This window comes from Erigeron canadensis, chromosome 5 (assembly GCF_010389155.1).
Source record: "Erigeron canadensis isolate Cc75 chromosome 5, C_canadensis_v1, whole genome shotgun sequence".
Classification (NCBI taxonomy): domain Eukaryota; kingdom Viridiplantae; phylum Streptophyta; class Magnoliopsida; order Asterales; family Asteraceae; genus Erigeron; species Erigeron canadensis.
Window position 1 is genome coordinate 39,288,459 of NC_057765.1, and position 15,377 is coordinate 39,303,835.

The following is a 15,377-nucleotide window of genomic DNA, read 5'->3' on the forward strand; positions in this document are numbered from 1 at the left end:
GTTGTTCGAGTGTTAACTACAGATTGAGCTATAATGTTATGCAACAAAATGCTCAACTATATAATGTTATGCATGAGGTATATAAGATGGGGGTGGTCCTGACGGCTCACATGAATTATACACCCAAAACTCAAAAGTCTAACTAACAAAATGGTGTCTGGGTCGTTTTTTCCATGTGGAGTTAATGACATAACTCATCCCTGTGGTTATACCCAAAAGTCAAGTTCCATCCCTTATTTAGACGGTAACAATCTTTTATAGGAGAAGGTTCCGATTTGGTCCTTTAAGATAACAATCGTTATCCTTATTTCGTTAAATCTCTCACATGCTTTCCACATGAGGGTATTTAGGTCTTCTTACCCCTTTCTTCAACCTTTCTTTCCCCTTTCTTCAACCTTCAAACAAAACCCAGGTTCATGTTCTTATAAGCAATATGAGCAACATTTCAAATCAAGCTAAAATCAAAAATCTTATATTAACATAAAACCAAAGTTGCTAGTGCAAAATGTACTTTAAGATTGCTGCCACTATTTTAAGCAGAGGGTGTACGCTTTCTTCTCCTGCCAAGCGCGCTTCTTCTTCTCTTTCTCTCGCCAAACGCACTTGGTGCCTTTGATCATCAAGCTTCATACGATCATACAGAATCTCCTGATCCTCAACATCAAGCTTCATACCATCACACAAATGCGAACCCTTTTGCTTCTTAAGCTATCTTTTGTTTCAAAAACCGCACGTTTCTAAACCTATCAACCTGAAACTCAAACTCTTTTCCAAAAGCGGTCTCAACCGTGATCATCACAAGACGGTTAGAAACTCTAAGAATCAAATTCAGAACTGCACCACTTGACAACTCTTTTCCTTGAAAAACTAACTTTTGTTTCTTAACTAGAAACCCTTTACATGTTTAAATCCTTAACTTCACTGATGCAATCGAATTGGACTCCAAAATACACATGGGAATCACTGATCCAGCTACAGTTAATTATATAGCTATAGATTCATTCGGGTTTCGGACTAAACCAGATTCGATGTGAATCGGACTCAAGGCAACATCAACAGCTGACATTGCATCAAAATCTTGATCCACACAACAAAAAGTCACTAACTTTAATCTTTCTTTCTTTGTTACAACAATATTTCACACATTTCAGTCTATAATACTTACAACAACCAGATCAAACCCAAAATCTATCAAAAAAATTCATAATTTGAAACCTTAATGCCCTTTTAAACAGAAAAAGCCTGTATCAAAAGGGCATTTTCGTAAATTAAAAGTAAAGTTAACTTCATCTCTGGGTATTCAAATTCAATCAAAAATAAGATTGCTCATATCAATTAATTGTAAAAAAGCTAAGATCTTTTTTAATGCCCTTTTAAACGATCTAGTGTTTCTTGATAGAAAATGAAGTGTTTTTAATTGAAAGTATTAATGAAATTGATTGCCTTATAATGAGAATGAATCAAAGGTTATGTAATATATATGGCTTCTGCCATTCCAAAAAAAATTTGTAAAATGGGTTCAAAGTAGTTTGTGATTTTAGAGGAAAATGTATGTTTGTATGGAGAGAAAGAGCGAAAATAGAGCCGTTGAGTAAGGTTTTTTTTTTTTTTTGTCTTTGACCTGAAAACATGAATGTATACTTTGTATCAATGGCCATTTCGAGTGTGTCTTCTTTTAATAATCAAGCTAAAATCAAAAATGTTATTAATTTAGTGTAATTAAGGGATTTGGTTATGACACTTGAAAATGAGTTTGAAGGTACGGAGTGTATGCCCATTAAGTAAATAATATCCCGGACCCAAAATCGGTTTTCTTTGATCCGTAAATGTTTTGACTAAGGTAATATTATTTCTTAGTAACTAAGTTTACTTGGTGATTAAGAATAGATATTTCCTTTTTGACTAAGTTTACTTAATGAGTAAACTTACTAAGTAAGTTTCCTTAATAATTAAGGTATCACATTGCTTGGTGACTAAGTTTCCTTAGTGGCCAAGTAAACTTACTAAGTAAGTTTACTTAGCTTGGTTACTAATATGAGCCTATAAATAGAGCTTTTGCATTTCATTCCAAGATACAACAAAAAAAAAAAACTCATTTTACAACACAATCTTTCAAGCTTCAAGTATTCTTTCAAGTTGTAAAACCATTTTAAAGAGTTTCTAGTTAGAAGAAGATTTTGGGTGTCTCCATCTAAGAGAAATGATACATGAGAAAATACTAAACGTTAATACTCTTTAGCAAATGGGTTCTTGATTTCTGCCAAAGTCAAGAATACTGCTTCTTGTATTTTCCCAAAACAAAATTCGTGTAACCCAGGCATATAGGGTCCAATTGTTGTTTTCGAAAAGTGATATCACGATACAAAAAGATATCCGGTCATTGGTTTCTTACCCTTGATACAAGGTTACCCGTATGTGAAATACCCCAACAATCGAAAACAACAATTTTCAGAAATCAATGGCAGCTACGATGAAGCATATGACAGCAAATTTCTCGAAGCTCGATAAGTTTGAAGGAATGGATTTTAGGAGATGGCAGAAGAAGAGGCATTTCTTCCTCACTAGCATGAGTGTGGTTTATGTGCTGAGCACTCCTTGTCCTGAAGATGGTGGTGATGATGCTACGGTTGAAAAGATCCGAAGAAGGTGCAAATGGGAGAACGACGATTACATTGCTCGAGGTTTAATCCTCAATGGTATGTCTGATTCCCTTTTTGATATTTACCAAAACCATGAATCTGCTAAAGAACTATGGGACTCTCTGAAACCAAGTATATGTCTGAGGATGCCTCTAGTAAAAAGTTCCTAGTGAGTAATTTTAATAATTACAAGATGGTCGATTCTAGACTAGTCATGGAGCAATACAATGAGCTCATTCGCATACTTGGTCAATTCACACAACACAAAATGCACATGGATGAGGCTATTTAAGTCTCGAGTGTCATTGATAAACTCCCTCCCTCTTGGAAAGAATTTAAACATTCTTTGAAACATAAAAAGGAGGAGTTAACTCTTGTTGAGTTGGGCAGTCATTTGCGCATAGAGGAATCCCTCAAGGCGCAAAATATTGACAAGCCAAAAAGCAACAATGTTGATGGTACGTCTTCAGTCAATATGGTGGAACAGAAAAAGTCCACAGGATACAATGACAAGAAGGGGAAACGTAAACATCAAGAAGCTAACAAAGCTGGTCCCAACAAGAAGTCTAGTTTGGCTTGTTGGAAGTGTGGAAAATCTGGACACTTGAAACGGGACTGCAGAGTTAATATTGGTAATAAAAATACCAATGGATCCGGCACAAGCGGTTCGGGAAATGGTTCTAACAACCAAAACTCGAAAGGTCAGTATATATATAATGATTCGATTCAGAGTTATTATGTTTCGTATATAACTGAGGCTTATTTTTTGCAGGATGATGATGTTGCGTGGTGGGTTGACTCAGGTGCTAATACCCATGTGTGCAAGGATAGATGTTGGTTCAAGACTTACGATTCGGTGCCTGACGGATCTGTTCTTCATATGGGAAATGAGTCAACAACCCTTGTTCAAGGACGTGGACGTGTGGATTTGAGTTTTAGTTCTGGAAAAGTTGTTTCTTTATATGATGTTTTGCATGTACCTCAGATTCGTAAAAATCTAGTTTCAAGTAGTATTTTAAATAATTGTGGTTATAAACAAGTTATTGAATCTAATAAGTTTGTTTTGTGGCCATGTTTGTTGGTTTTAGTTATTTATGCAATGGAATGTTTAGACTTAACATTAATCACATGAATGTCAACTTTGCCTTTTTGTCAATTTCTAGCATAAATGATACTACTCTTTGGCATGCTAGATTGGGACATGTACACTTTAAAAGAATGCAAGATATGTCTAAAGATGGATTAATACCGGCCTTTGACATAAATAATGAAAAGTGTAAAACATGTATGTTGACAAAGATCACTAAGAAACCATTTCAAAATGTGAAACGTGATTCTGAAATTTTAGAATTAGTACATAGTGATCTATGTGATTTGCATGCAACTCCTACTTTAGGGAATAATGAATATTTTGTGACATTTATTGATGATGCTTCTAGATTTTGCTATGTTTATCTGTTAAATAGTAAGGATGAAGCATTAGATAAATTTAAAATATTTAAAACTGAAGTAGAATTGCAACAAAAGACTTTGATAAAAAGACTTAGAACGGATAGGGGAGGTGAATATATTGATCAAACCTATTTCCAATCCGTTGGGATTATCCATGAGACTACGGCTCCATATACACCACAACAAAATGGTATATCAGAAAGAAAGAATAGAGTCCTTAAGGAAATGGTTAATTCCATGTTATCCTATTCTGGTTTGAGTAATGGATTTTGGGGAGAAGCCGTGCTAACAGCTTGTTATTTGCTTAATAGAGTTCCTAACAAAAGAAGCAAGATTACACCTTATGAACTTTGGAACAAAAAGAAACCAAACTTGAATTACCTTCGGGTATGGGGGTGTAGGGCTGTTGTGAAACTGCCTGATCCCAAAAGGAAAAGTTTAGGTGAAAGAGGTATAGATTGCATATTTATTGGATATGTTGAACATTCCAAGGCTTATAGGTTCTATGTTATTGAGCCTAATGATTCATATGCGGTTTATTCCGTAATTGATTCAAGGGATGCAATCTTTGATGAGAATCGTTTCTCATCTATACCTAGACCAAAGGATATGGTTCCTATCTCTAATGAAACCAATAAGGATTGTAATGTTGAAGTCTCTGAAAATGTTGTTGACCAGTCACTTGAGCTTCGGAAAAGCAAAAGAGAAAGGAAACCTAAATCATTTGGACCAGATTTTCAATTATATTTAGTTGAAGGTTCTAGGGAGGAAGTTTCTACCCAATATTCCTATTGCTTCAATGTTGAGGATGATCCTAAAACATTTGATGAAGCAATGAAGTCTCAGGATGTTGCCTTCTGGAAAGAAGCAATCAATGATGAGATGGATTCCATCATGGGCAACAACACTTGGGTGTTGGCTGATCTACCTCCTGGTTGCAAACCATTGGGTTGCAAATGGATCTTCAAAAAGAAGATGAAGGTAGATGGAACTATTGAAAAGTTCAAGACAAGGTTAGTCATTCAAGGCTTTAGACAAAAGTCTGGAGTTGACTATTTTGATACTTACGCTCCAGTGGCTCGTATCTCTACCATTAGATTGCTGATTGCTTTGTCAGCAATTCACAATTTGGTCATTCACCAAATGGATGTGAAGACAGCATTCTTGAATGGTGAACTGGATGAGGAGGTTTATATGGACCAACCTCAAGGCTTTGTCATGCCAGGAAATGAAGACAAGGTTTGCAAACTGGTGAAATCCTTGTATGGATTGAAACAAGTACCTAAACAATGGCATCAAAAGTTTGATGAAGTGATTTTATCAAATGGTTATCATTTAAACCAAGCAGACAAATGTGTATATAGCAAAATTGATGCTTCCAGTAAAGGAGTTATCATTTGTCTATATGTTGATGACATGCTAATATTTGGAACTGACCAAAATCAGGTTGACTTGACAAAAGAATTTTTGTCATCAAAGTTCCATGAAAGATATGGGGGAGGCCGGCGTTATCCTTGGTATAAGGATCAAACATGAAAACAAAGGAATTTCAATTTCTCAATCTCATTACATTGAGAAGGTGCTGAAGAAATTCAATTGTTTTGACTGTACTCTAGTGAGTACACCTACGGATCCAAGTATGAAGCTGATGCCTAACAAGGGTGAAGCTGTATCACAACTTGAGTACTCCAAGGTGATTGGCTTCTTGATGTATGCCATGACTTGTACAAGGCCGGATATTGCATTTGCCGTGGGAAAACTGAGTAGGTACACTAGCAATCCTAGTACTCATCACTGGCAAGCAATCAGGCGGGTACTAAAGTATTTGAAGAAAACTATGGATTATAGTTTAGCTTATACTGGGTTCCCTTCGGTTCTAGAAGGGTATACTGATGCGAGTTGGATAACCAATGCTGAAGATCATTCTTTTACATCTGGTTGGGTATTCTTGCTTGGGGGAGGTGCTATCTCATGGGCTTCCAAGAAGCAAACTTGTATTACCAACTCAACAATGGAATCTGAGTTTGTTGCACTGGCTTCTGCTGGTAAAGAAGCCGAATGGCTAAGAAATTTGATTCATGAGATTCCATTGTGGCCTAAACCTATTGCACCCATTTCTATTCATTGTGATAGTGCTGCTACATTGGCAAAGGCTTATAGCCAAATGTACAATGGGAAGTCTAGACACTTAGGTGTTAGACATAGCATGATTCGTGAACTAATCATGAATGGGGTGATTTCTATAGTGTTTTTAAGATCGCAACAAAATTTAGCTGATCACTTGACGAAGGGATTAGCTAGAGACTTGGTTAATAAGTCTGCTGAAGGGATGGGTTTAAAGTCCACCTAAATTTCTAGTTGTGAGATACCCAATTCCTTTCTGATATTATTCAGACCTGAATTCAATGGGAAAACTTACACTTAGAAATTGGAGCACATAAATTTATATATCATCCCAAGGTATGTGCTCAGACCTGATGATGGTTAGGTTAAAGTATAGCTTCTTAATAGTTCCTTTGAAAAAGTGAAGTAGCAGGTGCATGAATAAAGAGAACTACCTATATGAATGTGAAGTTTTGCCGCTTCAAGAAAGCTTTGGACTTTTAGCTTTGGATACATTCATGAATGAATATGGATGCATGGCTTGTATAGCGTCAGGATAGCTTTAGAGTATTTGAAAGCTTATGTGTATATTATTCTCAGTTATTCAAATGGGTTGAAGGGTTCAATTCTTAGAACACCCCGATTGTCGAATATTTGGAATGTGTAATGTACTAAGGTGAAAATTCAATCTTCAAGACATTTTCATTTACGCATAAGTTTTGTTTTGGTTACTTTATCATGTATCGGAATTGCACTAAATTGGGGAGGATTGTTATTAATTTAGTGTAATTAAGGGATTTGGTTATGATACTTGAAAATGGGTTTGAAGGTACGGAGTGTACGCCTGTTAAGTAAATAACATCCCGGACCCAAAATCGGTTTTCTTTGATCCGTAAATGTTTTGACTAAGGTAATATTATTTCTTAGTAACTAAGTTTACTTGGTGATTAAGAATAGATATTTCCTTTTTGACTAAGTTTACTTAATGAGTAAGAAAAAGAAACATTTACTTAATAATTAAGGTATCACATTGCTTGGTGACTAAGTTTCCTTAGTGGCCAAGTAAACTTACTAAGTAAGTTTACTTAGCTTGGTTACTAATATGAGCCTATAAATAGAGCTCTTGCATTTCATTTCAAGATACACTAAAAAAAAACTCATTTTACAACACAATCTTTCAAGCTTCAAGTATTCTTTCAAGTTGTAAAACCATTTTAAAGAGTTTCTAGTTAGAAGAAGATTTTGGGTGTCTCCATCTAAGAGAAAGGATAAATGAGAAAATACTAAACGTTAATACTCTTTAGCAAACGGGTTCTTGATTTCTGCCAAAGTCAAGAATATTGCTTCTTGTATTATCCCAAAACAAAATTCGTGTAACCCAGGCATATAGGGTCGAATTGTTGTTTTCGGAAAGTGATATCACGATACAAAAAGATATCCGGTCATTGGTTTCTTACCCTTGATTTCTGCCAAAGTCAAGAATATTGCTTCTTGTATTATCTCAAAACAAAATTCGTGTAACCCAGACATATAGGGTCGAATTGTTGTTTTCGGAAAGAGATATCACGATACAAAAAGATATCCGGTCATTGGTTTCTTACCCTTGATACAAGGTTACCCGTCTGTGAAATACCCCAACAAAAAATCCTATATTAACATCAAACCATAGTTGCTAGCGCAAAATGTATTTCAAGAATGCTGCCACTATTTTAAGCAGAGGGTGTACGCTTTCTTCTCCTGCCAAGGGTGCTGCTTCTTCTCTTTCCCTTGCCAAGCGCACTTCTTCTTCTCTTCTCTTGCCAAACGCACTTGGTACCTTGTCATGTACGGACCCTCGATATCTTCTACTATAATGCGATCCTCCATGATGTGCTCATAGTCGCTTTCATGTTCCAGCGATTCTCTATCAGAATCAGTATCAGTATCATAATCAGTATCTGTATCGTCTGCTTCTACATTTGGCCCTGGTGCTTTAGAACCTGAAGTTCCTGCTTCTAAGTCTCCCTCTGGTCCTGGTGCTTTAGAACCTGAAGTTCCTGCTTTTAAGTCTGCACCTTGTGGAATAACCTGTCCTGATTCTAAGTCTCCTGGAGCACCTGAACCTGATGGCTCGGGTTCTAAGTCGGGGACTGGCACTTGATATGACGGGTCCCTATTGCTCATCCATGAAAACCACCACATGCTCATAGAAATGATGATAAGAGAAAGTAAACTGTAGCTTAAGTATGCCACTACATCTCGAACCCCCGCGGAAACATCTGTCAATGGATCCGGAAAGTAACAGTAATTATTGTTATGATAATATACAGCATTTTTACTAAGTATGTAGAATGTATAAAAAACTTCTTTGTTAAAGACAAGGATATCATACCAAAACTTTCAGTGATCAAAGTCATTTGTCTCCATAGCAGCGTAGAACATTGAGTCAGAAATATGCTGAAAGGTTTCCATAACCTGCGGAATTTGCTGAGAGAAGGATATATGCTGACCCTGCATAACATGTTTCAAACATCTAAGATCCATATCGCATCTAAAAGCTTATTTGAACAAAAAAAAAATTTGGTTGTGGAGCATACCAATTCCGAATTGCTTGAAAAGATACCAGAACCAGCAAGGGCCGTCTGCGCTATCATGTCCTTTATGTTCATAGGATAATACACGCTGGTATGCAATCCAGACCACACATTCTCTGCTAAGATCTCATTCAAAGCAGATGTTGCATGCAATTGGTCCCACCATAGATAATTTGAAGCATTTCTACAAGCCATTCCACCTGATAAGCATGTTATCCAACTATTGTATCTTCCTGAACCACAGCATGCTATTATGGATTTAAACTCAACTTAAGGCTGCTCATTTCGTTATCATCATTGTTACTCGTATTACTTATGATAGTTGCTCAACAAAACATTACAAAAACCATAAACGAGAGTACGAGACTTATTTTTGTGTAATAGGCCACATTTCATTTCAATCAAGTTTCAAATTATAAAAAATCCATGTCGATTAGGATTAACCACCACAAAGGTGGTCTCGTGGTTAGGCGGCTTGATAAACGGTTATAGGGTGATGAGGTGAAAAGTCTGTAACTGTTCACAAGGATACTTGGTTAAACCAGATACATCTAAGTCAATGACTTGTTTTCAAGCAACATGAACCCGGAAAACCTCTTTCATTTATCCATTTTGAATAGGATTGATAAAGTCAAACACCTTAAAAATACACCAAAACACACACACATACAAAAGACCAATGTAATTAACAATGAAACCCTACAACAGATCCATCATTAACACCAATAGCAACTTTACATTCAACTTTGACCACCACATAATGTGTAAAAAAATGCATAACCCTGACCCGACCCGCCATCTCCATCTTCGTCTCAATCTCCAAACTCTGCCCGACCCGAAACCCATTCAACCCATTATCCTTCAACTCCACCGGAAAACCCTCAACATCAAATGTGGCAGCCATGTACACTTTCCGGCCAGCTCCAATCTTGCCGGAAGGGACAAACATGAAACCCATTTGGTTCCCGGCGTTCAAAAGCTGTAATGAGCTGTCGTAGTGTGTAAACACACCGTGGTTGGGGTTAGTGACGGTGATGTAGTGGGAGATAGTCAACGTGACCGTGACGGCGGTGGTGTTGGTGGCGGAGAATGACGGAAGTTGGACGGCGGAGATGGTGATGGTTGGTGGTTTGGGTTTGAATAATGTAAAGAAGATTATGAGAATGAGGGTTGTTATGAAGAGTAAGAAGATTGTTGCTACTATACATGAAGCTAGATTTGTCCGGCCGGAGGGCGGTGGTGGTAGCGGTGGTGGGTTTTTCCGGTTGGCCATTTGTGGTGGCGGGTTTGAGAAGATGGTGGCCGGAGAGATGTAAATTTGGGTTTTTTATTTTGCAAGATGGGTAATCATTGTGTACACATTTTTTAGCTTGGATGAAACATGTATGTACTTTAGAATTTATGGGAATGTGTGTATACGTACATATATGTATACGTATGAATGTATGATATTATATATCAAGGTTGGGGACTCGGGATTGGATCGGCAAGGGGGAGTCACGGGTTTTTAAGAATCCAAAATCGGGTTTTATATAGAAAATTTATAGTTCTTTAAAATTATATGGAATAAACCTCAAACTTAAAACATAATTGTTTAAAAACTTTAATATAATATTTCAAAGTTCAAACTTCATTTATTAAAAATTTAAACTTGAACCAATTTAAGATTTTTTTTATAAGAAGAAAAACAAAAAAAAAAATTCTTGAACAAAGTTGACCCGAGTTTTATCCCGGTCAGGCCGATGTTTGACCGATACAGGCGAGTTTGACCGAATTTTACAAGCGACCAGGTTGACCGAATTTCGATCGATTCTAGCTAGTTCGACCCGATTATGAGTTCTCAGCCGAGTTTTACAACACTGCTATTTATACATACGTATATGTATATAACTATTTATTGATACGGGTATGTCGGGATTGAGCACTCATGTTTATGAAAGTAGTCATAAACCATTCGACTAAAAGTTTGTCCGTATTTTTTAATTAATTTAAATGAACAAACATAACAAAACATTTCTTTAGAATTTTAACTCATCAAATTTGAAAGAATCCTTACAATAACATTGTGTAGGACAGTAGCAGCAAGAGAGTGAGGGACCATATGTTGTAGTAATAATTACCGAGTTATCATGGAGTCAAAAGTATACATAGATACTTTGAAGATATAATAGGAAGAAGTTGAAAGAGAGTGGGACCTATCTAAGCTCGACATACAAGGCAGGCTTGCTGTATCAACCAAACAGTCCATGAAACAAAGTCCTCTAAATAGAGTGACCAAAACTATGTCACATAAAAGCGAAAAATTATTCATAGAGTTTTTGCAACAAATAATCAGATTCCAGACTAGTGTCAAGAACGTGATTCAAGTAAAACATTTCTTAATTGAAACACTAATGAAACCAACTTTAGTATTTAATCTTTATCTCTTTCAGAAATCTTAAATTCTACATCAAGCATGATGAACTCTAATCCAATGTCATGTTAAAGTTCTTGTTCCTATTTTAGATCAGAAGGTGTGTTTTCTTGTATCAGCTAGTTTCTTACTAGTATTTTTTTAATAAAACTTTAATGCGGTTAAAAAAAAAAAGGTTTCTTGTATCGGTTTTGTAACTTAGTTAAAAGACATCATATCAAATTCTTTGTAGTCTAAATATGAGACTGTGGCATATATGTTAGTAAGACAACCAGTTCTGTTTTCTTGTGCATGCCAAAATCGTCACATTGAAAATGCAATACTACTTCAGATATGTTGTTTGAACATACCCACTACCTGACTGTAGATGATCTTTTACTTTGTGCATATCGATTTATATCCTTCGATCAGAAGCAGAAAGAAGAATAGATAAGTCATGTTTGGTGCAGGTCTTACTTTCTTACCATATGCTGTAAATGCTTTGTGATACAGCAAGTAGCATGATTATTGCAAATATGACGAAGATAGACGTTGCAAGTCATGACTCTAATCTTGGTTCAGTGTCCCTGTAAGACCTGAAGCTGTGAACGGTTCAGTTGGGTTCCTCAGAAAGACCAAAACTATAAGAATCATACAAGAAACATAACTTTACAAGGGTTCTTAACACAAAAACATTATCATTCACAACAAAAGCTTCGTTACAGAGCGTGTACAAGCATATATCTATAAAAGCCAAATTCAGCAACTAGATCTAAAAAACACTGATTGCTGATCATAGTTTTATTTGTATTGTTTCTTGAATGCTATCGATCCCCTCGACAGTGTTTTGAAGCATATACTTTATAAGAAAACTAGAAGCCACAAATTACTAAAGTTCTTATATGCCTGAGGTCGACGAAGTGAGTCATCCACACTTCATTTCCATCCAATTCAGACCAGTTACATATTTTATATACCTACAGATATCCTAAGACATATTCTCGAGCTCGGAATCCATGATTCTGCTAACAGTTTCAAGGAATGCAGCCTCACTCATTCCAGTGAGTATGGAGTCATGGGCTTTCTGAATAATCTTCTTGATCATAGATTCCTTGTTCAAGTTTTCTCTGCACATGATCTGACCTATGGCAAAAGGAGAGAGCCCTTTTGTAGCACCTTTTTTGAGAAGCATGGTAGAGATGCGAAGTGTACGTGAACACTCTATTGAGAGGTCCCAGCCATATGAGCTCAAGAGTGCTATATCTTGCTCTGCATCTAATGAGTTTATGTAGTCGAGAGTTTCTTGAGAGTATGGTTCCCGTGCTTGTGGCCAATACATCCAATCAAATGTGCAATCTTGAAACTGCAAAAAGATCCAGAATTTGCAGTTAGCGTGTTTCAGAACCGATAATAGTGTATGCTTAACAGAAGTAGTGAGTTCCTTCCACTTCACTAATCCCTGACCTGCCCACCTCCACATCAATCAAGACAATCATTTTCATATAGCACTATACAGCTACAACTATGTACAAGTTAAACTAAAATAAATGCAGGTTGAAGTGTCCCGGGCAAGATCTATTTAACTAATGATTTTTTACTAAACGTTTCAAACAGTGCTATTGTATACAAAAGAATCGGACGGGTGGCAATAGTTCCTATCTCTTTCTAATTCCATTGCTAGTCTATCATCATAAGTGAAATTGAAGTTTAACAAAACTGAGTCTTTAAACTAAAACCGGACATAGCTGATAAGTCAAGAAAAGTCACATATTATCAGCCTTTTGATAATACAACTACGCAAAAATATCATATCTTCATACCAAATAAACAAAACAAAATGCATATCAGAGCAATTAGCAATCCTGGCTCTGTTACTAGTTATGACCCACATAAATGCAGAGATGATAAAGCTATTGAGTCCTTCAAACCAAACTCCAAACGGCCAACCCACTAACTAGTGAAGAACTATAAACTGAAAAGTGGACAGAAAATGCAGACTAGAGTTGTTAGGACTCATGAAATCGTAAAATGGCAAGTTTAGCAGGATTAAAGACTCGTTATGGACTAACCCTGACTCAACTATTGGTTGTCAAAAAAGTCAACTATTATATCTATAAACCGAAAAGTGGACAAAAGTGCAGACGATAGTTCTAAGGACTCAAGAAATGGTAAAATAGCATGTTTAGCATGATAAATAACTTATATCGGGCTAACCCTGACTTAACTACTGGTTAATTAGTCAATAAAGTCAACTATTTTAATATCACAACTATGGAACAATAATATAAGGGTTGTAATTCCTTACATTCTCAGGCAAACAGTATCCGTGATCAATAGGGATCAGCACGATACGGTCCCCTTCTCGGTTCATCAAGATGTTCCCTGCATGCCTATCAGCATTCGCTGTTCTTAAATCAAAAACTGTGATCTTATGAACCTCCTCCACTGGAAAATCCCTTGGACCCATATCTTCACAACTTCCACAGTTCTTCACAAACATCTGCAAAGACCCAACCTTTATGTTTCCCTGTCCACCATCATACCCTCGTGGATGATTAAACTGCGGATTCAAACATTTTACCATAATTGTTGGGGGTACACCAGCAAAACCCGTCTCATTTTCATTCTTTGATGACCGAGGTCCAGTCAACTGATGGTCCAAAATGTATGCTGCAACTTCCCTCAGTGCATCTTCACCTACCTTAGTCCCTTTCTTTAGTCCTTCACCATTTGCAGATGGAGGTAGCCCTCGAGGGTTATTGACCGTCAACGGTTCCTCATCCATAGGCTTAAAAACAGCAACATACTTATTCCCTGAAGGATGCTGCATAAAGTATGCGCCGCCAGTGCCCTCAGATGATCTAATCGGGTTTTTCCATTTTTTCAGTCCTTCTGATGCAGAGTTAAGCATACTCCATATAGCAGGCGAAATTTTCAAATTAGGATTAACAATCACAGGCTGCAAGGAAAATCCAACATTCTCTAATCTAGTTTGAATCTTATCCTTCTCGAATCGTGCAGGTTTTACAACAACTAAATGAACGATAGCATCACGATTCTTACACATATCATCAACAAGCCTCTGATCATCAAGCTTCATACCATCACAAAATCTCTTGATCTTCAACATCCACAAATCCAAACCCTTTTGCTTCTTGAGCTATCTTTTGTTTCAAAAACCGCACGTTTCTAAACCTATCAACCTGAAACTCATACTCTTTTCCAAAAGCGGTCTCAACCGTGATCATCACAAGACGATTAGAAACTCTAAGAATCAAATGCAGAACAGCACCACTTGAAACACCATAGTCTTTAACTAGACAACTGTTTCTTGACAACTCTCTTCCTTGAAAAACTAACTTTTGTTTCTTAACTAGAAACCCTTTACATGTTTGAATCCTTAACTTCACTGATGCAATCGAATCGGACTCCAAAATGCACATGGGAATCACTGATCCAGCTACAGTTAAGTATATAGCTATAGATTCATTCGGGTTTCGGACAAAACCAGATTCGATGTGAATCGGACTCAATGCAACATCAACAGCTGACATTGTATTAAAATCTTGATCCACACAACAACAAGTTACTAACTTTATTCTTATTTTCTTTGTTACAACAATATTTCACACATTTCAGACTATTACACTTACAACAACCAGATCAAACCCAAAATCTATCAAAAAAATTCATAATTTGAAACCTTAATGCCCTTTTAAACAGATATAGCCTTTATCAAAAGGGCATTTTCGTAAATTAAAACTAAAACTAAAACTAAATTCAGCTCTGGGTATTCAAATTCAATCAAAAATAAGATTGCCCATATCAATTAATTGTAAAAAAGCTAAGATCTTGATAACGATCTAGTATTTCTTGATAGAAAAATGAAGTTTTTAATTGAAAGTATTAATGGTTAATTATAGAAATTGATCGTGTTATAATGAGAATGAATCATGTAATATATATGGGTTCTGCCATTCCAAAAAGAAAAATTGTAAAATAGGTTCAAATTAGTTTGTGATTTTAGGGGAAAGTGTGTGTGTTTGTGTTTGTGTGGAGTGTAGAAAGAGAGCGAAAATAGAGCCGTTGAGTATGGTTATTTGTCTTTGACCTGAAAACATGAATGTATACTTTGTATCAACGGCCATTTCGAGCGTGTCTTCTTTTTATTAACGAAAGGAATTTACTTTTTGATTAAAGTAAAAACAAGTTATGATT

General features: G+C 36.3%; 1 protein-coding gene and 2 pseudogenes across 1 annotated transcript; 1 reads left to right on the top strand and 2 right to left on the bottom strand.

Annotated features, from left to right (window-relative positions):
• The first annotated feature begins 2,416 nt into the window (after window positions 1-2,416).
• On the top strand, window positions 2,417-3,668 carry LOC122599328 (annotated as a pseudogene).
• A 4,089-nt stretch (window positions 3,669-7,757) lies between these two features.
• On the bottom strand, window positions 7,758-10,040 carry LOC122601783. Its single transcript, XM_043774520.1, has 3 exons — window positions 8,771-10,040; window positions 8,566-8,684; window positions 7,758-8,452 (listed from the first exon to the last, which is right to left on the bottom strand). The coding sequence occupies exon 1, from the start codon at window positions 10,038-10,040 to the stop codon at window positions 9,453-9,455; it is 588 nt and encodes a 195-aa protein (XP_043630455.1). The 3' UTR covers window positions 7,758-8,452; window positions 8,566-8,684; window positions 8,771-9,452.
• Window positions 10,041-11,843: 1,803 nt separating this feature from the next.
• LOC122600879 lies at window positions 11,844-14,802 on the bottom strand (annotated as a pseudogene).
• Between the last annotated feature and the right edge of the window lie 575 nt (window positions 14,803-15,377).